The sequence below is a fragment of the Opisthocomus hoazin genome, chromosome 2, assembly GCF_030867145.1.
Source record: "Opisthocomus hoazin isolate bOpiHoa1 chromosome 2, bOpiHoa1.hap1, whole genome shotgun sequence".
In the NCBI taxonomy this organism is placed as follows: domain Eukaryota; kingdom Metazoa; phylum Chordata; class Aves; order Opisthocomiformes; family Opisthocomidae; genus Opisthocomus; species Opisthocomus hoazin.
In genome coordinates, this window is record NC_134415.1 from 66,160,402 (window position 1) to 66,183,820 (window position 23,419).

The 23,419-nt window shown below is 42.5% G+C and overlaps 1 protein-coding gene across 3 annotated transcripts in view; it reads right to left on the reverse strand.

Annotated features, from left to right (window-relative positions):
- The window catches only part of PDE7B (phosphodiesterase 7B), a 188,184-nt gene that overhangs the window by 12,619 nt on the left and 152,146 nt on the right, over positions 1–23,419 (reverse strand). For all 3 annotated transcript variants that reach the window (XM_075413984.1, XM_075413983.1, XM_075413985.1), the window contains 6 exons: positions 14,716–14,867; positions 13,384–13,447; positions 11,650–11,745; positions 9,855–9,955; positions 8,202–8,333; positions 265–356 (listed from right to left, as the gene is read on the reverse strand). In XM_075413984.1, coding sequence (XP_075270099.1) covers positions 265–356; positions 8,202–8,333; positions 9,855–9,955; positions 11,650–11,745; positions 13,384–13,447; positions 14,716–14,867 — 637 coding nt within the window. The remainder of the gene's footprint in view (positions 1–264; positions 357–8,201; positions 8,334–9,854; positions 9,956–11,649; positions 11,746–13,383; positions 13,448–14,715; positions 14,868–23,419) is intronic.

Sequence of the window (23,419 nt, forward strand, 5' to 3'; positions counted from 1 at the left end):
GATGGATCTGGAAAGGTCCAGTCCTGCTGGGACTACCAATGTTCCTGGTGCTGACAGGGGCCATTCCTGTACTGCAAAAGCGGCGAAGTCTTACAAAATACTTCTGCTGTATATCTTTGTCTCATGATTTCACACAGCCACCGAGAGAGTGCAGGAAGTTCAGCATGCTCTGAAGCCTGGGCCTCTTTGCCCGTCTCCTTTTAAGACGAGCGATGGAAGCCACGGACTAGTTCTAGTGATGCATTTCCTCCAGCGGACACTTACGTCACCTCCTTAGGCAGATGGGCGAGGAGCCGTGACTCTCGAAGCATGCCTATCGTAGACCGCCAGTGATGATTTTCTAGCACTGAAACATTCTAGGGAGGAATAAAAGCAATAAATTCAAGGATTAGGCAGGTAGCCATAGTAGAGATACAGATTTGCCGTATCACACAATGCCTAGAGCTGGTTGGAAGGGCTATAACATGACCCTGAAACGTGTGCTTTTCAGCCACCTTTTGGATTTGAGGAATTGGTCTGGATTTCTAGAGTTAAGGACCTCATGCTTCTAAGTTTCCTAGCTGAGGTCAGCCCTAGAGTCCTGTTGTTCTACAGTTTTTGAGTCCCGCTGAGAACAGAGGAGCTAATCTCATCTGAGTGGGAGGTAGCTTGCATTCTAAAAGATTTATTAACAAGTGAATTAAAGCATGAGTGCATAATTGTATTTTCAGCTCCTACTGGTGCCAGGTTGACTTCTCAGTTTCTGCAGTTTGCATGCAGAGTGGACAAGAAAAAGAAAACTAAACTGCCAAATTTCCCTTAGAGTCAGGGAACTGGAAGCTGCCTGCAGCTGCTCAGTAAAAACAAGAGGAGTATCAGTATCACTGAGCATCTGCAAGCTTCAGCAACTTCATCTGCAACGAATTTTGAGTCCTTTTTGTTTGCTTCCAATTAAGTGGAACCAAAGTTAGGTCGGAAAAAATTCCTAGGGAACAGAAACCCAGCTTTCTAGGTTGTCTGTAAATTACAACAAATTGGGTATCTTGTGTCTGATGACTTTCTATTAGTATCCTAACACATGATGCACTTGCCAATCATCACTCGTTTAGTTCACAGAGAACTTTCTACAACTGAACGCCTCAGAAGTGTCACTTGCTCAGAAATCTCCAACGCACTTCTCAGGCATCTGCTTGCTGAGGAGAAGCAGCCCAGTGGAGCACCCCTGCCAGGAGCGGCACAGTCCTCAGCTATCCACAACGCCGCGCGCAGTGTGAACGAGATGACTGTCACCTAGCACTAGGGACGCTCTCGGGGGAGTTACAGCATCTGATCCCTGTTTTGGGCAGTTTATGGTTTTTACAGTAGATGAGCACTGTATTAAACGCCCCCCCCCCCCCCCCAACACAGCCAAACCTTTAGGGCAGGCGACAGAACAAGGACTCCACCCCATCACTGCCAACTGGGAAACCAGAGTCAGAAACCCTCTCTCCGGCCACTGCTAATCCCTGGCTCCCTTCTGCACAGTGCCACAGCTCCGAGGTGTAGCTGCATCGGTGCTGCCTTTCCTGCTGGGTGTGATGCACGGCTTCCACTTCTCCAAGAGGGACTGAACAGTGGTTTCTCCTTAAGGCTTCCCCACCCTCCTTTGTAATCCTGTAGTATCTAATGACTGTTAAAACAATAGACATTGCTGGTAATCAAGATCCAGTTTGCATTTTGATCATCTTGTCTGTATTTTTATTCAAATTTCGTGCTTAAAATCAGTGCAAAGGTGAGAGTGCAAACTGGATCGATTTCCTATGACAATGTTTTCTGCAGTACCTTCTGTTGCTTTTGAATTCACACTATCACTGATACGTTGCTTTGGTAGTTCTTTGGGTTTTTTGTTTGGCTTTTTCTGTTTCCCTAGTAGAAATCACAGATACCAGGGGGGAAAAACAAAACCAACCCCAAGACTCTCCAACCATGCAAAGACAAAGTCCTTTTCCTTGGCAGGGCTGACAGACTCAGAACTCAGGACCAGCTATGCAGCATCTAAATTACTTTCGACAGCAATTCTGTTCATTAGCCAACATAATATCCCTCTTCTCCTTTTGTTGAAATACATCAGGATGGCCTGTTGCAACCATACACTCTGACCAAGAAAAATAAGGGAATTTAATAGGACATAACAACAGAATTTTTGCTTCTTTCACCTCCCCAGTCTCAGAGCTGAATCCTGGTCCCAACAGTCACCCCAAGCCCACAGGCTGCCATCTTCCCACCCTAAGGTAAGTTAGACAAACCCTGCCCGACTGTCACCTTTGGCTTTTGGGAAGGCTTACGCTCACCGAAGACAGCGCCTGTGTGCACAGTTCCCGCGGCCCTGGCCTGACTGCGCCCTTGAAACACTGCGACTGGGGAGATGCCCCTCGGAGCACCCTGTGCCCCCACGTCCCTTCCCGCACAGCAGCGTTACCTGCTGGGAGGAGCTGCTTCAGCAGCACCCACCTCAGCTGAGGAACTGCACTCCACGGATGCAGCTGCTCTTTGGCCATGCTGCAGGCCAGCCAGAATAGCGCTGAGCGTGTAGGCATCCAAGAACTTTCTTGCATCCAGCTAGTTACTCAGAGGAAAAAAGAAACAGAAGTATCCACCCCAGAGCATTTCCTCTTCTGTAAGGTTCTGCTCTTTGCCTGTTACTATAGGGAGAACTTCAGCCGAAGCTGCTGCACCGTCTAGTTTCCCGCAATTCAAGTACATGGAGGAGGGAAACGGAAAGGTCAAGTTAACAAGCAACAACTGAGCATGAAGTCATATGACTCCCCTCTTAAATACAAGCAGCCAGAATCCTGAAGCTGCTGCCAACAATTAGTAGAGTCAGCTCTTCCACGTAGGAACACTCTACTGCCTTAGCAAGACTAATTGCCATGAGCTATCTGATTGCCTAGGCTGGTGGGGAGATAACCCACGCAGGAAAAAGTCTGTGTGCTGGCTTGCAGGCTGGGGTTCTCGGCTCTGATCTCCAGAGAGCTTGCTTCCCCTAACTTTCTATTTCTGTAAAAACTGAGTAAGCACAGGTTTGTTTTAAAGGCTGTGTGATAGGAAGCCTCTGTCATGTCTACTGCCTAAAACTAGTGGATTACTATAACATAGACTTCAGGACTGTGAGGAAAAAACCCTGTTTTTTAACTTAGACTATCACAAATCTCCAATCTGTGACTTTCCCTGAGCCATTCAAACCACCGGACTTGACATACAGATTTGGAAAAGAATACTAACTCCCAGAGAGGAAGGCTTGCTGTTAACTAGATGCAGGGAAAACTTCAATTTTAATTCAGACTGGAAGGGGATCTGAATTTTTTCAATCTGGTCATCTGTTATTAGTCATTGAGCAATTGGCTTAATTAAACAATGTTAAATACCTGAAAATGACACTTTAATTAGAAATATGGTGCTTTTAAGGAAGACTACAAAGTAGAACTGTCATAACTAGTGCCCAAAACATATTTTCCTACTTCTAGTTTATATACATCTATATTAAAGTTGTAAAGCATTCTTTCATAGATTTCTGAAATCTGTCTTGTACTACAGATGTTGTATGTGATCATTCCAGCCTTCTAAACTATTACCCTTCATTTAAGAGCCAGACAAAGATAGAAATCAACTCTCTACTACTGAAGTTAAAAAATAACATTTCGTTTATATCAATGCCATTTGTTTTCTTAGGAAATTCATAAACAATTTTCAGTAAAATAGAGCTTCTTTTTTAAACAAAAAAAAGCAGTATGACTTTTTCTGGCGTTAGTTTTGATGTGGAGTTTTGGATAACTACAAGGCAGGATTGTATGTGGCTAAGCAACCTTGAGCAACCCGTCCTCCTGACACCCACCCTTGAGATATTTATAAGCATTTATAAGATCCCCTCTCAGCCTTCTCTTCTTCAGGCTGAACAAGCCCAGCTCCCTCAGCCTTCCCTCATAGGACAGATGCTCCAGTCCCCTCATCATCCTCGTAGCCCTCCGCTGGACTCTCTCCAGTAGCTCCTCATCTTTCTTGAAGTGGGAAGCCCAGAACTGGACACAGTACTCCAGATGGGGCCTCACTAGGGCAGAGTAGAGGGGGAGGAGAACCTCCCTTGACCTGCTGGCCACACTCCTCTTAATGCACCCCAGGATCCCATTGGCTTTCTTGGCAGCCAGGGCACACTGCTGGCTCAGGGTTAACCTGTCGTCCACCAGGACACCCAGGTCCCTCTCCACAGAGCTGCTCTCCAGCAGGTCTGCCCCGAGCCTGTACTGGTGCATGGGGTTGTACCTTCCCAGGTGCAGGACCCTGCACTTGCCCTTGTTGAATTTCATCAGGTTCCTCTCTGCCCAACTCTCCAGCCTGTCCAGGTCTCGCTGAATAGCAGCACAGCCTGCTGGTGTATCCACCACTCCTCCCAGTTTGGTGTCATCAGCAAACTTGCTGAGGGTACACTCTAACTCTTCATCCAGGTCATTGATGAAGAAGTTGAACAAGACTGGGCCAAGTACTGACCCCTGGGGGACATCACTAGTTACAGGCCTCCAACTAGACTCAGTGCCACTGATGACAACCCTCTGAGTTCGGCCATTCAGCCAGTTGCCAATCCACTTCACCGACCACTCATCCTGAGCCCACACTTCCTGAGCTTCCCTAGGAGGATGTTATGGGAGACAGTGTCGAAAGCCTGCTGAAGTTGAGGTAGACAACATGCACTGCTCTCCCCTCATCTACCCAGCCAGTCACACCATCGTAGAAAGCTATCAGATTGGTCAAGCATGACTTCCCCTTGGTGAATACATGCTGACTATTCCCAATAACCTTCTTTTCCTCCACTTGCTTGATGATGACCTCTAGAATGAGTTGCTCCATCATCTTTCCCGGGATGGAGGTGAGGCTGACCGGCCTGTAGTTCCCTGGGTCCTAGGACCTTCTTGCCCTTTTTGAAGATTGAAGTGACACTGGCTTTTCTCCAGTCCTCGGGCACCTCTCCTGTTCTCCAGGACCTTTCAAAGATGATGAAGAGTGGCTCAGCAACAACATCCACCAGCTCCCTCAGCACTCGTGGGTGCATTCCTTCGGGGCCCATGGATTTGCGGGCGTTCAGATTGCTTAGGCAATCCCTCACGCAGTCCTCCTCGACCAAGGGAAAGTCATCCTCTCTGTGGGCTTCTCTTACTTCCAGGGCTTGGGATTCCTGAGGGCCTGCCTTGGTACTGAAGACTGAAGCAAAGCAGGCATTCAGTAGCTCTGCCTTCTCTGCATCCTCCGTCACCAGGACACCCGCCTCATTCAGCAGCAGCCCCACGTTGTCCCTAGCCTTCCATTTGCTGCTGATGTAGTTGAAGAAGTCCTTTTTGTTTCTGACATCCCTTGCCAGATTCAATTCCAGGTTGGCCTTGGCCTTCCTCGTTGCATCCTTGCATGCTCTGACACATTCCTGTATTCTTCCCAAGTGGCCTGTCCCTCTTTCCACATTCCATGGACCTTTCTCTTCCACCTGAGCTCTGCTAGAAGCTCCTTGCTCATCCATGTGGGTCTCCTGCCTCCTTTTCTAGATTTCTTTCTCAGAGGGATGCATCGCTCCTGAGCATGGAGGAAGTGATGTTTAAACAGCGACCAGCACTCTTGGACCCCCCTGCCTTCGAGAGCCCTGGCCCACAGGATTCCTCCAAGTAGCTCCTTGAAGAGGCCAAAGTTAGCTCTCCTGAAGTCCAAGGTTTTGATCCTACTTATCCCCCTGCTTCCTCCACGCAGGATCCTGAACTCGACCATTTCATGGTCACTGCAGCCAAGTCTACCTCCAACCTTCACATCTTCAACCAGTCCCTCCTTGTTTTTTAGTACAAGGTCCAGCAGAACACCTTTCCTTGTTGGTTCCTCCACCACTTGCATCAGAAAGTTATCGTCGATGCTCTGCAGGAACCTCCTGGACTGCATGTGCCTAGCTGTGTGGTCTTCCCAGCTGATGTCAGGGTGGTTGAAGGTCCCCATGAGAACCAGGGCTTGTGACTGTGAGGCTGCTTGCAGCTGCCTGTAGAATGCCTCATCAACTTCCTCCTCCTGGTCAGGTGGCCTGTAGTACACATCCACAATAACATCACCCATACGAGACTGTCCCTTAATTCTAACCCACAAGCTCTCAACTCATTCTTCATTTGCCCCCAGGCAAAGCCCAATGCATTCCCCTAAAGAGTCTGTAGCCATCCATTGACAGCATGCCAGTCATGTGAGTTGTCCCACCACGTTTCCGTGAAGGCGAAGAAGATAATTTATTGTTTTAAAGACTATTATTTGCTGAATCTAAATTTTTGACTAAAAATGTTTTCAGCAAAACTTTTTTCTAGCATCCATGCACTGTATACTACTAAAATCGTTGGAAACAATCTGGGATCAATTCCAGATAAAATAGTATGTCAAACTTGCCAGTGAATGTCCCTAAATAGGACACTTAAAAATCACTTTTGCCATTGAAAGATTGCACTGTCTGTATTGTCACTGCCTTTTCTAACCAACATTTGAAAGTATATTAAAACCCAGTTAGCTGAGCAGAAACCACCTCTCCAAGATGCTAATATTTTATTTTAGCTACATTTCTTGCAGATTAGTCTGAATTTTCAACCTAATTATATATTACTGTTTTGCACTATTAATTTGAGAAGGAGTTGTTTATACCTTCTCACAGGACCAGGATTTCTGGGGAATGGCTCTACCCACTCCTCTTCAAAGGGTCCTCAACATAATGTTCCCAGAGTCCCCTGGCTTAGTCCCCTGGCTTTTCTCCCTCTCCACTCAACTGGCCTGACATTTAGAAAAGACTGGAGCAAAATGCACCTGATACGTATGGGCATGACTTAAAAGCTGTGTCAGCTTGTGATGAGGCCAGTCACAAAGTTTTAAATGTCTGAGGCTCATCGTGCCCTGGCTGGGGCTCCCATGGTCCAGCCCATTCCCGTATCTCAAGGCATGACGGCTAAACTGTTACACAAGTCACTTCTTCTGGGAAAACCCAAACATTGCTTGAGGATGGGAAAACAAGAGAATCTCTTTTCAAGTAGCAAGCACATGACAGCAAACTCATGATGTGCTAAGCTATTAATTAGTGAGTCTTCTTCAGTTAGATTAATTTTTAACTTGGGATATTCTGTTTCTGACACGTTATTACAAGGCCTGAAGTTGACTCTTCCAAACGCTAGAAATCAATACCATCTTCACTTATGAGCTATGAATTACGGTTAGTGCAACAAAAATTATTTATGGCATCGCCCTGGCACATATATGTAAGTATAATGTGAAGAATAGAGATGCCCATATATAGTAATGTATACATGCACGCAAAGATTACACATGTATGACAGTTGTAGATAAAATCCAGAGCTACAGTGATTGCCATGGGCCAAACTACAAATGTATTCAAAAAAGGACAACAAAAATCAGGGCAAGATGGGTTCATTGGTAGTTATTGAACAAGAGGGTCTGTGTTCTTGTTTCAGGAAGTCTTCTTCTACTGCTTGCCAGAGCTGGGAGGATGTATACCAGGTGAAGGACAACTCTATACTAATCCCAGGCTCATTTTCTCTCCGAGATCTTTTACCAGCTGCTCTCAGAAACAGGATACTGGTCTAAGTATGGTCTACAGCCTGCGGTATCATCTACAGTGTCTGTTTTTAAGTTCTTTCTTTATATCTCTAGGCACATTTGTGTAAATATCTACAACTTTTCCTTTGGTTTCCTCTATCTTCTGGTTTTTTTTTTGGTTTTTTTTTTAAATTGCAGTATTCATTAAGTGTTTAATGTTACTAGAGCCACATAAAGCAAAAGTTTCTTTTAATGCAACACCAATTTCGAATGTGCCAGCTGCTTACTTGCTCACTGAAGGAAGATGAAGTACAAATTGTCTTGCTGTGATTTTAAATCTCCTACCCACAATTCCTCAGCCCAGATAATCTACAGCAGAAATAACCCATGCAACTGATTTGGCTTAAATGTCCTCAACAAAACCTGACATTTCCACCTTCTTTCTCATGTGCATCAGTTAAGCCGTAAGAAGAGACACCCAGTGAGGAGCTTAACTGAAAATGTCCAGATTCTAAAGTGCAGGCTGATTTGATCAACATCCCTCCCGCTGTCAGATTTTGGCATTAAAGTTCACTGCAAATTGCTTAGACTCTCCTTGACATCATTTTACATACTGTCAACTTGATGAGCAGTTTTACCTGGTACAGGCTGGCAAGGTGGTGTTTAGTTTTGATCAGAAAGGGCTGGTTGACCCCCGGATGATCCACGTCGTGAGCCGCAGCAGCTAGCAGTCCGAGCATGATGTCCGATGGGGTGAGGAAGGTGGCAAGCTGAATCACATGCATTAATCATAACAAAAGCATGAACAGTAAGCACTTTTTTTGCTTCCTTTTGGCAAATAAACAAGTCAGCTGACAGCATGGCATTGCTCAGTTTTGTAGGCATTTGTATATAAATGTCAAATCTAAAATAAATTTTGTGAACAATGTTTTTAAGGTGACTGTTGGACAAACATCTATAAAGATATCTGACTACATACTCATATTTTATTAGAGTTTGTATTTCTTATCTCTTTATCATTCACGGCGATGTAAGGATTGTTGCTATACAAGTGCCTGAGCATAGTCTAAAAGATTCAGTATAAAAAAGTAAGTATACTAGCAGGCTGGCATACATTAGCATACATGATAAGAGCTCTGCCTCACACAGTATTCAGTAATACCAACAATACATCAGGCTTCATTTTTCTAGCACAGCACTGTGCTGTACAATGCAGAGTTTATAAACTTCTGAAATTTCAAACTTGTCTGTTCGATATCTCAGTTCAAATATAGGTATTTTATTAGAGAACATAATTTACCTTTCTAACTTCAGATACTCAGTTTTGAAAACCTGCCCTGATTTTTTATTTCTATACAGCTTATCACTCAGAAGCAAATTTTCTTATCATTGGAAAAAAAAATTGGAAGTCTTAGCGTTTTCTGTTTCTGAGAGTGAGGTAGTTAGTTATTACCAGCCTGTAGGAATCTGTACAGAGTACAGCTCTACCAGCTGAAAGAAGCATCCTGAGATGAGAAATGAAGAGCAGTACGGTACAGATTCTGGATGTTGGCTGTCCTCTGCACTTCTTGACAGCAAGGACATGCAGATCTTGCAGGAGACGGAAACACAGGAAAGCTGGGGCCTGCTCCTGTTCTCGCTTACCATTACTGTATTCTGGTCTAACTATTTCCTAATTCTAGCAGAACTTCCTCTCATTTAAGCCAAGCCAGGAAAGATCAGTTATATTCTTACACTGTGGCTCAGCACTGCAGTATTACCGTGCCTTCCAGTAACACGTAAAGCAACGTCACACCCTCACGCTGTAAGGGCTCACTGCAGCAGTCGGCAGCTGCTGCTCCCCTGCGCAGAGGACGCCCTTGGAACAGACCCAGTCGAAGGGACCGTTTCCCCCTTTTCTAGTGTGGCCCTACCAAATCTGGTATTTTGAAGTACTGATGTGAGGGGTTTATGCTGTCAGGTGACTGAGGCACGGGCATCGCGTTGCCCTCTGCTCGCTTTGCTGGGGGGGCTGCAGCCGCTGGCGGGCGGCTGGTATACACGGTCACGGTAGCTGGAGCTCATACAACAGCGCTTTGACGCATCGCCTGCGTGGTGAGAAGTGACGCCAGTAGCTTGTTTGAAACGTCTGTAATCTGTAGCTGCCTCTGCCACTGACTTGTTGCTGACTTCAAGCACGCAATCACGTTCTGCTGTCTAAAAATAGCTTTTCGGGTTTTTTTTTTTCAATCCTGGGAAGAAAAATTCGAGAATTATCTGAAAGCAACATCAGTGTGAAAGGTTGTCATTACCTTGGGCTCCCTCAGATAGCAGTGCATAGCTTGTGTGACATCAGCAGCATGGACAGCATTGTGGTACGGGTTTTGGCTATGGTAATCTTCTTGAACCATAACTGGGAATCAAAACAGAAAACAAAGATCCTTTTGACTCTCCATGCCATGGCCGCAAGTGGGAACTGGATTTAAAATACAATTTGAGGTTTTACAGTCAGCTGCCTACGGACTTTCTTCAAATATCTGTAGCTGACAGACTGGTGCTCTTACTGGGATACCTTTAGAGAAAAAATGCACGAAAGGATTTGTGAGGCCCAAGGGGATATACTGGGTCTAGTTCATAAATCAACTCTTTCTTGCCTTACTGAAGGCTCTCATTCAGGAGTAAAATAAATAAGGAGGAGAGGCAAATTTATCCACAACGGAGTGTAATTATTTAGGCTTCTGTCACAGGGGAGTAATATGTCATTAAGCCAGTACTACATATTTTACTGCAGCAGGGGTTGAGGCCCTGATATCCTGGCATCATTTGATATTTGAGTGACTAACTGCAGTCAAAGGCATTCCTACATCCTCCAGGCAGAGAACCAAAAGGTACAGCATTGGGGTATTTGGAGCAAAATCTTCTGTGATAATTTTAGTCACATCCATGTGTTCATTTTAAAATACCAGTCCCTCTTGTTTTAGTTTGCAATGCTGGAACTGGTCCAGCTGGACTAGGAGCACCAACCTGTTAACTCTCAGCTTTCACTCGTACAGAAAATCATCGAGGTGTGTGCTTCACACTCGTCTGCTCCTTGCAGCAGGGCCTGCACCATTAGGTGGTCTCGGGGCAACCCCACATGAGCACTGGAAGCTGCACGTGGTATCTCACCTGAGGCGCGCTTCTAGACACTATCAAATTAATGAAACAGAAAGGTAGCGGGCAAATTTCCCATGGTGCTCGTCTCCAGCATAGGGAATGCCAAAGAAAGTCCTAGCCTTCATTTTGTTTCCAGCTCCACAAGCATCTTAAGTTACAGTGGGTAATCCTTTAAACCCTGAGTACTGCTAGCTCTAATTATCTGAGCATCCACTTCATGGCTGCCCACAGGAGTCAGAGACGGCAGGGAGATTTTGTCTGTCTCCACGCCAGAGGAATGCTTTCCAGAAGCGACAATTAGGTAGTCTTAAAGAAGAGACCCTGCCTTGGAAGCTCTGCCTGACAGCTTAACAAACTAGCATTCAGCTGCATTAAAAACATGATGCAAAAAGTAATTGATTTTGGCCAATTTCTTCTTTTGGTTCACTGACAGCATGGGGCTAATATTTCTGTTGGCAGTAACAGCAGCAGGGGCTTTCATCAACACTATTCAGTGCAGACAGCTTGATATAATTTGTTCAATTTTGCACATAAACTTTTAACTGCCCTGAGTCTCAGTGGTCTATTAGTCACCAAAATAATGACACTGCACCACAATTGTACTGTGCATGGGTAGGTTCTGCAATGTCTGCCTGTCTGGGTGGGACTGCTCGGCTGGCCACATCTCTGCACGACATGCTTCTTTTTTAAATCACCAGTGCAATTGTGGTACTGGGATGCTTCAGCCCAGTGCAGAGCCTTCTGAAATCCCTCCGCTGACTTAACAGGTACTGAATTGAGTAGCTGAGTGCCTGTACATTGCACGTTAACATATATATCACAGAAATCTTTTACTGAAATATTTGCAACATCGTAATTTTACATACATACGCAGACCAAGCCAATGCCTTTTTTGATGCCCTACTTAAGCTGTAAACTGCACTTAATGGTGGCTTTGAGGTGAGCACTTACCTAAAAACCTGTGCAATGTAACCATATCTAACTGGAAATGGTGAATAAGTCCATGCACATTGAAGAGGTGGCAAAGCAGTGTTACGAGACTGTTTCCTAAAAGCAGAAAGGAACAACTCTCAGATTCCCTTACTACACAGTCACAAAACAAACAAGCCTAAAACTCTTGGTAGTTTCCTAACTGTTAGTCAGCTCCTATCATCTTAGCTCCTATTGCATGAGCTTAGATGACACTCATATACTCAAAAGTAGCTTATATAAATTACTCCTATATATAATCAAGATTTGATGGTACAGCTGTGGCAGTGGAGTGCCATTCTTGTGTCTAGGTGCCATAAAGTCACATTTGCTGTTTCAACATGCCACAGATGGAGAATTGACATGGTTTTAACTGGAGATCCTTTGACAGGCTTGTTTGAGAACCACATCGTCTTGATAATCTGGGTTTACCTCCAGAAACTACAGAAAGGAGAATGGCTTTTCTGCCGCTTCAGTTTGGCATACTTGTACTAATTAATTAATTACTGAGAAATCAGCAGTTTGTAATTACATTTTTAATGTTACACAGTGCTGTACAATCATGTAATTAACCCATGTACCTAGCTTAGCTACAACTGCATCTCATAATGATGATGCAGACAGGAAAAAATGAGTTGCAGCATCTATGATCTCAAGTCTCACTGTAATGTTATGCTGGCCTTACTGTGAATCCAGTACTGGGAAAACTGGTGAAATTGAGCCTAACTAGTACTGTACGACACAGTTATATGTACACATGGTATTTTAAAAAGTTTGCACTGCATAATCCAGCAGCAATGTTTCCATAAAAGTTAGAAACCCCCCCGCCCAAACCAACCAACCCATACAAAGTATAAACAATGTCTGAAGAAGTCTTTTCTCATTTAATATAACCCAGGAAAGAAAATAAATATATGTACGAAGAGGACATGTAAACTTATTTGGCCTTGGCTACTGGGCAGAGGCGCAGAAAGGTAATTTAGAAGAATTATGCTTTTGCTTCCCTTGCCATTCGCAGTCCTTCCCACACTTCACTGCCAGTCACCCAGCTGAATTCCCCTCCAAACCAACTTCTTCTACACCTTCTGCCCCAGACAAACCTGAGTAGATTGGGGGTGAGGAATGAGGGGTCTCATTCCTATGAGCATTACAGAAAGGAGAAAAGTGCGATCATGACCATCTGCAGCAGTTACCTGATCAAGAGGCATTGCCCAGACATTAGGGGGGTGGGGTGTGTTACAGATGTGTGTTCAGACAAAAAGTTGCACAGATTTTTACCGTCTTAGTGACTTCTAAATTCTGCTGCTGAACATAAGCGAGGGTATATTTCGTTAAAAGCGTTTCATGTAGATAGACTTATTGACCAATGTATCTACTAGGTATATCTAAGGTACCTTCAGAATTTCCCAGATAAAGGACACTATAACACCTCCTTGAAATCAGTAAGCCCTTCACAATAAAAAAGCAAAAGGTGACCATAACCAACGTATGAGACTAGATTAATACAAAAACACACTTTAAACATTATCCTACAGTTTTGAACATTCTTGGGAAAGCCTGGAAATGTTCAAGGATATGATGTCAAGAGCAGTTAACTATGTCCAATTTCTCTTCTGTAATCTTAACTGGAAAAGTTTAGCAATAAATTAATTAGGGATTTTTAGGATAGTCATATCGGGAGATCTTAAAATAAAACCTTTTTGTTGAATTACTTACCATTTGTCAAGCGGTCAAACAAGAAAATATCAAAATCCCACATTCCCACTTTGGATAGCATATGCTAGAAAAAACAAATACGAAAAGGCAAATAACTGGTACGTCGAACTGTAAGGCAGATGTAAATGATTATTCCACATTAATCAATCACAGGTTTGGTTGCTGCAGCTTTAAGATTTTGTTTGGGAAAGCTATAGAGATGTATTTGAAACATCAGCCATCAGGAATCATATTTAGCTATACTGCCTAAAGTATCACTTGCACTTTTAACTGAGGAGGTTTTGAACTTGACACTAAAAATACCTTCAAAATGGAGTTCAAAACACGGAATAACACAAACCAAAATATTATGAAAATACTCCCTTTTACTGCACAAGATTTTTATTGTTCTTTCATGTCCTCAAATCAATTCAGTACAAATTCTCTTAGGTTTCTATTACAGTAACAGGCAGTGATAGCTCTTATGGTGAATACGAATTACCTTTTGCTAAACAAACCAAGACAAAGGAATAGCTTTTACAAACTTAGATACAGCGCTTCTGTGAAGCTCACTCAGCCACACAGAAGAATCCATCACTACCGCCACATCCAGTTTTTTCACAGCTACATCAGTTCAGCCAAGGAACTAAGTCTGGACTGACTGTATGACCTACAACGGCCTATGTGTGAATGAAATCTGTGTTCACTCCCATCGCTTAGTCTATATTCAAACCAGTTCTGGATTCTTAATTACCTCCTAACACCTGGCATGTAATCTTCTCTTGCAGAGCATAAAAATTGCCTAGGCACATAATCCCAGTGCCATCAGTTGTGCAAGTTTTGTTAGAAAATACCATTCAAAGAAAGTATAAGAACTGCAAAATAAGAGAATTATGTTTTGATTATTGTGAAGTTCTTTGCACAGAATGTTACTTGTTTCCTAGGCTTTGCCATTACAGCGAGCTATTGTGGGTTGCCTAATAGCTGCTCCATACCAGCTGAGAGACAGCTGCCTTTTTTCAAGCGGATGAACTAAATCCCGTGTCGAGGCTGCATTTACTTAAATCAGTAACCAGGGATCCTTCATCCTTTAATAAATCCAGATTATAATTTCAGTTCACAGAATCTGAAAATGCTGAATAGATTTAGACGTTTTCTTGTTGCTTTGAGACTAAGCCTTTAAAGCTGTAACCATGAAAGAGGAACGGACAGTCTGCTTGCTGTGAGGCACGCAAGTAACGGGGGATCATTCAAGAAAGATCAACCATGCATTTGTTTATCTGAAAACTGAAACAAAACCGATGCTCTCTGGGATATTATTAACAGAAATGTAGATCTGGAGACCCATCTTACCCTTGCTTGCCCAAGGTAGTCCTCATCCAGCAGGTACAAAGAGGTTTGTGGTACAATTCCACGCAGTAACCGGGATGCATGGAAATACCTCTGGAAACTTAACAGTCTTTTCACCTTTTTCTTGGTGCCAATTTCCCCTGAGAGTGTAGTATCTGTGAAAAGCAAGCAGTACAGAAACCATGAAATCCAAGATCAAGGATGACGTTCTCAATTATTTAATAAGAGAAGTAGCAAAAACTTTAAAACAGTGATACAAAAATCATAAAGTTCATGCTCTTGCCAATCCACGTGAAGGAGAAGTATTTAAATCCCTATACTTCAGCATAATATATTTGTTTATTTCAGAAAGGAAATATGTTCCAGTAATCAGAGTAGTAATGTAGGACTTGGAAGATCTGAGTTCAGTTCGCTGTCTGCCACAGACTTTAATGTGATCCAGGCTGTCACTGGGAGGGTGATATATCACCTGACTGTAGACGTCTAGAGGGACCCTCAATGACTGGGCAAAGTTAGGTACGGGAAAGCTGCTCTTACTCTTCTGTGCCTCTGTTCCCCAGCTATACAGTTGAAAATAACATTACCTTGCCACCTCAACAGGAGCATCTCGGGAATATATTAAAATTGCATAGCACTAGCATACAAGGTGATCTTGGATACAAAACCAAAAAAGTGACATCAAAAGAGACCTTAAAATACAGTTTGAAATCATAAATGTATGACCCACTGTTGGAAAATGAGAGAAAAGAGAGAAGGAAGGAAGAACCAGTTAATAATTCTATTGTATTGTCTCCTGTCCTTCCTACATATTAAGGCAAATTATAAATGAAGAAATTATTTTAGTTCTACAATTAGGAAAGCAGGTATATTCAGGCAATACATGCATTTCTGGTTATACAACAGAGTATGTTCTTCACGCTCAGTACCAGGATAATTCTAATTCCCTAATGCTGTATTAAGAGATTTTCACATAGGGCTAAATGTGACACAAAAACCAAGGCAGCTTTATACAGTGATTAAATCAGTAATTAAAGTGATTAAACCACCTTGCTAGTAAGAATAATACGCAGGCTTCCTAAAACTGATAACGACTTAGGTAATTTCATCTGAGCTTTTAACAGAACCTCACATACAGTTGTGAGGTTTTCATTTGGCAGTCTGGCATAAGTTTTGGAAAAAGGGAAGATAGAAACTGGACAGTTGTTTGAAGGTAGTAAGATTCAACACAGTTTCATTCATAAGAGAAACCTTGTAAGAAACCGAAGATTAAGCACTCCTTTTGGAGAACGGTAGTGATTGCTTGAGATAAGCAGCTGCACAGCAATTCACTGGATTTCAGGTTTAAATAAGAGCTCAGGAAAAATATCCATGGACTGAAGATGACTCTCTCTACGGTGCTATTTCTTTTTATGCAAAAGTGCTGAGCATTTGTTCTGCTGTGAAATTCAAATATGACTTTGTATGCTGGTTTTATGCGTATTATTCTTCTGAGGGGCTTTTCAGAGAAGTCATTAAGGTTTTTTGGATCATAGACGGTTCAGTATTTGATTTCTCCAACAGCAGATGTGCAAGCACCTTCTGTAGCAAGTTTCTTTCCGACCGCTATTGAGCAAGACAAAGTCTGTAACAACAACAAAAAACCCCCATATTTACATAGTGAGTGTCAATAATTGATATATTTTCTTAAACCTGTAAGTCTCACACTTCTCATGGGCAGCCCAAAGACCCCACCGAGTTTTAAGAATATAAAGGCGCAAAATAATTTCATTGCAACTTGAGAAGCCATGCGTTCTGAAGAATGCAAACAGGAACAATGTGGTGCGTCCCACCTATGGGGGGGGAAGGAGGGGAGAAGAGCAACTAAGATTCAGTAAATCCACTCAGCCTAAATTAAGGTGAAACAACACAAAATGATCAATTAAAGTTTTATTTATGCTAGCGGTAACTTGAACTTGGAAAGTGTAAAAACTGTTGGTAACGTGGATTCTTACTGGAAATATATATAAGAGGAAAAGCAAAGATGAGAGAAGAAAAGAAGAGAGCCAGATGTCACCACCCCAGGTCCTGCGATGACAACGATGGATGGGGCAATCCTGGCTCTTCGCAGTTGTCTCGTCTCTGCCCTCAGTTACACCTCTGGAGGACTCATGGTGCTTGTTCGAGAAAGTTCGTGATCTTCTGCGCAGTCGCTATGGGGTGGGTGGGGTGTCTCAGGTCGTCGTAAACCCGTTGCTCAGATGAACTCTCATGTGACCTCCGGCAAGGCACATCAGACACGGAACGGCGCATCCTCCCATCCGCCTTCCCCGTCCCGCAGTAACTAACTTCTCGCCTGCAGCCCGTTGCCGCTGCGCAGACCACGACCTGTCTTCTCACAATGTCTGAGACATTAACTCTCTCAGCCCCCTCCACAATGTCACTACTGTACCAGCCTGAAGGTTAGAGTTTCATTTATGATGTGCCAGCACCTGCCTTAATTCTCTCACACATTTTAAAAGCTGGAACAATTTCATGGCCCGTTGAAGGAGTGACTAACGTAGGGGCAAACAGTTACCCAGTGACAGCGACATGTGGAGGAACCGGTAGACTTGCTTTTGCATTTCTTTTCATTTATATAGTGCTGCTAAGAAGTCGCTGCCATTCAGTTTAATTCCTGGATAAGAAAACACTCTTAAAGTGAATTTTCACTTTTTAAATTTGCATCAGCTGTTTCTCGACTTCCCAACTTTCCTAATTCCATCTTTGCCCTCAAACTGTCACTGCTTTCAGATAACAAGTTTAAATTTTAATGTACAGAAAAATTCCTTTTTGTACATTAAAAATGAGTAGTTGCTCCAACTGATTTTTATCAAAGTTAGTATCTCGTTTTTCAGTTAAAGACAGATGACTGAAATTACCACCTGTGTTCCCCTAAACTGTCTTTAAAACTCACACGTAGAGTTGCTGTGGATGATCTGAAGGTGAAGGTCCGGCCCGAGTCCCAACAAACAGCCGTACGCTGGATTACGAAGAAGTGGGTATTTTATCCTTTGGATTACCAGATTGTATCGCTAGCACAAATAATACGTACCAAACTACAAATACATCAGGTCGAAATTTCTTACTGTGAATTCTACTTTCTGAACTGAACCATCAAACTTGCTGCCACTGCTCTGTCACATTGCTCTGTATGGTTGTCGTGGGTCTCCACTGAAATTTAATCATCGGCAGACAGCGCCTCCGAAACATGACTTGCTGTTTCAGATGAGCGCTGTATGACAATATATTATGCAACAAAGATTACCCACAATAATCTGTTGCCCTGCGCTTTCATTCATAAGGCAAGGAGCTCATAATACTGATAAAGAATGGTAGGAAATGTATTTTTGAAATCGGGCTCTTGACAGAACAGCCCAAATCCCCACTGCAGTCTATCCACATGCAAACTCTGGGTATCATGTTAGAATCACATCCTTCAGGTCATTTCAGTAATAATTGATTTGTCCATGAATCGCAGGACTTGTCAGATGATTGGTATGATTCTTAACAGATTACTCTGCCATCCACAACAATGTACCTTGCTATGATGGTGTCTTGCACAAAATTGGACTAAGACTATGCCCCTCTCCGAGCACAACACACCCGAAGCTATTCTAATCTCATCAGCATTTTCTTTTCCCCCTCTGAAGATCAGTGCCAAACAAAAAAGAAAAGCACAGCCGTATGAAATTGAGAGAAAAAGGGCCATTAAAAAAGAAGAGCAAAAAGTGAAGCAGCTGAGAGTGTGAGCTGAAACTCTGCCCTCAGCTCAGCAATCGTACTTGAACATCCCAGCAGTGCAGAGCCATTATTCCTAGCATAAGGGATCCACCAGCTGACACAAAATCAAGATGCAATTTTAAGACGAAATCAAGGGTTTATGTGAATGACTTATAGTAATACACTGAACATACCACTTTTTTACTGACAATTGTAAATTTCAATTTAAATTGTAAATATAAAATTTTGATGATGACACCTGATGTAAGTCATATAATGATTCTGAAACATAAAGAGTTATTGACAGCTACTTCTATTAGGTTAAATTGAATTACAAGTAAATGAATCAAAAATAGCATAGCAGATATCACTGAACTTCGATCGTGGAACTATAGGTACTAAAACATACGCTATATTATCTAGTTAAAGAGCACATGCTGCAAGGCTCACATGGGAAGGGTTTAGTAATTATATGCAATTTTGAAATGAACACGAAAGACAAACAAGAATGTCTTTTGTTTATACCCATAAAAATTCCCTGGAGAACTGTGTTTATCTAAAAAAAAGCAACATCTGTATCTCTTAAAAGATGCACATTCGAAAATCCTGTGGAGTTACTGCCTAGCACAGTGGTCAGAGCATCCCTTCTTTGTAGCGAGAACAAAGTTACTGTATGAAAGACACATGCATACACATCTTGTATGAATTACACACACATTTACAGAAGCGTCCGTATAACCATCCCTGACAAAAGCTTAAACTTCTGCCTTCATAAACACAGGCGGCCTGAGCTCCCAGCGCATCTCCTGACGCATTTCAGCTGGCAGGAAAAGTAGTTGCATTTTTCCTCAGGTAATTCAATAGGCACATCACGTATGCACGCTATCAGACCACGGACGATGTCTGGATACTCCTCGTGGCCCTCTGGAGATTGATAAGCTACAGGAGTCAATGCTCGCCTTCTCTCTCCTAACAACGTTCCTCCGGTTACTCAGATCCACTCGCCTTCACGTGATCTACGGCCCACTGCACCCCCAATACAGCCTCTGTTATTTCAGGGAAAGAGGTTTCCTGCGCTAGGAACTGCTACCAGTTTTCTTTCAGATTTCTTTCACATCATTGAGCTAGCGTGTGCCCACAGGCAGTGTGAATATAAAAACGACAGAGGTTATGTTAACAATGGTTGAGTTAACATCCAGAAACGATCACATAAATCAAATTTGGACAAGGACGTACTTAACTCTGCACCAGATATTCATTACATTGTTATTGTTCTTTCAAAGTAAACAGACTTGGTTATGCATTCAAATACGGCCTGCGAGTTCTCCTTCACAGTGTCGCCTTTTTTTTTTTTAATTGCACCTCAATGTACAACAAAAACAGGTCACTCAGCAGCATGAGTGGATAATAACAGGTTTATTAATTTTCAAAAGTCAACTGATTAAGAAACAGAAAATGTTCTTCCTCTTCTTTCCAAATGGATGCAGAATAAACCCAACATATACAAATCACGTCATCAAGCACCTGCCTTTGACTCATATAAGGTTAATAATACCCCTTCCCCCCTTCCAAGGACGCAAAGGCATTCTCTGCTCAGCCACTGCTCTACAACTGTATGCCCGAGGAGTCAGGCAGGACTGGCAGAAAAGCACTGGAATCCCTGCAAGATAAGGCGGGAGCATCAGACCAGCAATTTACTGTCCAGACAGTCTGCAAACAGCGAGGACTCTGAGAAATAATTTGTCTCTGGTCCTATACGTTACGGAGGCAATTATTTCCCGCACTGGTTCCCTGTTTGACAGCTGATTAGAATGCTTTTATTTGAGAGCTCAAGGGAGATGTAATTGACTTCTGAGGAATAATTGCTGTTTGTCCATTTTTTTTGTGTGTCCAATCATGCGAAGCATTTAGATCACCTTTACTGAAGTCTTGTTTGGCATACACATTGCATGACTTGGTTGCTAAATTTCTCTTGTAAGGAAGAGTGCCTAGCACTGATGATAGAAAAAAACTGCTGTGCCTTCTTAGTATCTTCTTACATTACGGATTTAACATATTATCCAAAAAACAACAGCAGCATGAGCAGGGATAGCTGAACTGGCTCAGGTAATCTAAAAATTAATTCCAAACTTAACATTTCAAATTTCAACTTTGGAGAAGGCACTGGTAAACTAGAAGAAGGACAGATAATCTCTTCTCTCTGCACTGCCTAGGCTTTCCCATTACCCTGCAACTTGCAGTTCAAAAACCCTTTAGAAAGGAAACATTGCAGATTTGAAGGAAGGCCTGAGAACAGATACAAAGCGCCAGAAATCCATGGAAAAGAATTGTTGCCTGAAAGCTTTAAGTCCAGTGTAGAGGGACCAAGAAGCCCAGATGAATATCCCCGTTCCATTTCTCAGTCCTATGCAGCTGGCGTGAGAACCTGACAAACAGGTTTGATTCAAAAATCGTAAGACTGTGCCAATAGCAATCTTATGAACTGCATATACATTGTTCACCATAACTGAAACAGAGATGAACCTCCTGTAAATGTAGAAATCCTCATGAGACTTCCTCAAACTATAAGAGAATCCAAAAGAGTTGTTATAAACATTTTGTTTTCACTTGCTTCTCTAATGTATTAAAAAGTTATTTGTTCCTTGACTTTTGATAAAATTCAATTTTAGAGGTCAAGTGCTTTCTGTTAGCTGCCATTGTTCACACGGGTTCCAACTGTATTATTTATCTTTGAATGAGTAAACATCTGTTTTCAATTAGGAAGAGGCTGTGAGAAAGAAAGGGGGACAACACATCAGAGAAAAGCAGAAAATTACAAGAAGTGAAACAAAAAAATTCAAAATTTTCCACTTTGAGTCAAGATTCCATTTTTCAACCACCTGCACAAGTGCACAAAATCAATGCAGAGCCCTGGTTGCAGAAGAGGTGCTCGTATGCTGTTTTGGCTAATGTAGGTAGTGAAATGTGAGAGGTTCTGGGACACCAAATTTCTAGGTCCCCTTGCTGTGGGGTTTCCTTTTCTTTGAGCATCACTTGAGGTGATGGTGGCTTGTAACAGCTCAGTTTCCAAGCATTAAAGATCCTGCACAACTGTTGGCATCTTGAATAACACGAGTCATGCAGTTTCCTGCCCATCCCAAAATACATTCCTTTTGATACTGTTTGAAAGAGACTACAGTAATTAAGAATTATGCAGATTATCCCACCTATAAACCAAATTAGCCCCTGACACCAAGCTCTGGAGAAACTAGGGTTTCAAAGACCAGATAGGTAACAGAATATTAGCCTTAATAACAGGAAGAGGAATAGATTAAATCTGAATTTAAGATGAATTTAGATGTGTTTCTCTTCACAATTTGAAACCCAGATTGGGGTCATCAATCATCTTTATGCAAACAAACATCTTGGCATCTTTTATTAAGCCTCCTACAGGTTCTTAGGAAACGGCATGTTGTGTTCTGTTTCACCACGAAGACATTATCATTCTAATATGAACCTTCCCTTTGCCACCTCAATCTATAGCAGCACAGCCAGGACCTTTCTTTCCTAAAACTGCAAATGTTCTGCTGTAGTTCATTATAGTTTCTCCAACAGGAAATGGTACATCCCCCTCCCCCTTCACTCCCCTTGAGAAAAAGCAACATAACCTGTCGTAACAGCAAACCCAACTTTCATTTATCATCTTAATGATCCCTTCTCCTTGTTCTTTCTTTTCCTCTCATCATTTGGAAAGTATCCTCAGTGTTATCTTTAGTACACCCTTTCCCTTTTCTAATCAGGGAAAAGAAGGTGGGATGGCCAAAAGGGACACGCACCATTTGGAAACTTTTAAAGGGATATTCTCAGTTGAACTGAATCCCAAATCTGTATTAAAAAAAGTTACAAAGCTGTATAATCAGGTCAGTGTTCACTAAGACCCTGTATGTGAAGCGGATCTAGTTTTTTTGTTTGCTCTGCTTGCTCTCATGAGTTCTCCTGAAGCATTCACAATCCAAAAGACTGCATTCTGTTAGCATATGAGGGCACATGCATCAATCAGTTTTACATTCTGGCTTTTGTTTTCTACAAACGTAGCATAAAAGCTAAACAAGGAGCACGAATGGCAGGAAGCAGAATGTACTTTGCAACCTACCTTGTTATTAAATTTTGTGAGCAACAACTCTTAAAAACAACCCCCCCCCGAAAAAATAAAAAACCCCAACAAAAACCAACATCCTGAACCAAAAAAAAAAAATCTTGCTGTTTGATGAAAAGAGAAAAAGGGGGAACCAGACTGACTTCCAATGACAGAAAGAATTTCTGAAGATAGTGAAGTGTTACTAGAAAACAGAACAATCGTCATGCTGAAACATTATTATGAGAATCCCAATTCCTTGTCCTTGAATGGGAAACTGAAAGCAAGGCCATAGGCCAGTTCTGGAAATGTTCTTCCCATTCAAACCAGACACAAGCTAACCAGATTAAGAAACCCATGTGCCTTCAGGATGTTGATTAATATCTTTTGCACATGCTTATCCATGAGGAGCTAGGGAGGTATTATGTAGAAATGATGCAGACCTCATAAGATCTCTCCCTTTCTAATTTAATAACCATCTGGAACTTTGGACTCATCTCCCCAGGCTGGGTTGGGATCCCAGTAATCCAATCAGCCCTTGAAACTTCCTCCCGAGACTTTTAGTGTCCTAATTTAACCCAGATCAGAAATGTCTGAAAAGGCACCTCTCACTCCCACTCCTGTTTCTAGCCAAAGGCAACAAAACAAGACAGTTAACCAAACTCTTCTTAACCTCACTCATTTGGGGTCAGGTTACTTGAGGGTTCAGTTTTGGGTTGGTGGCTGTGGTTAAGTCTTATTTTCCCTGGAGATGAGCCCTACCTGAAAGGCCTGGAGTCGTTAAAAATCCAAAACCAAAAATGAATGTAAATTTTGCAAATGGATCCTTCTGTAGACAGGCAGAAACCACAGATT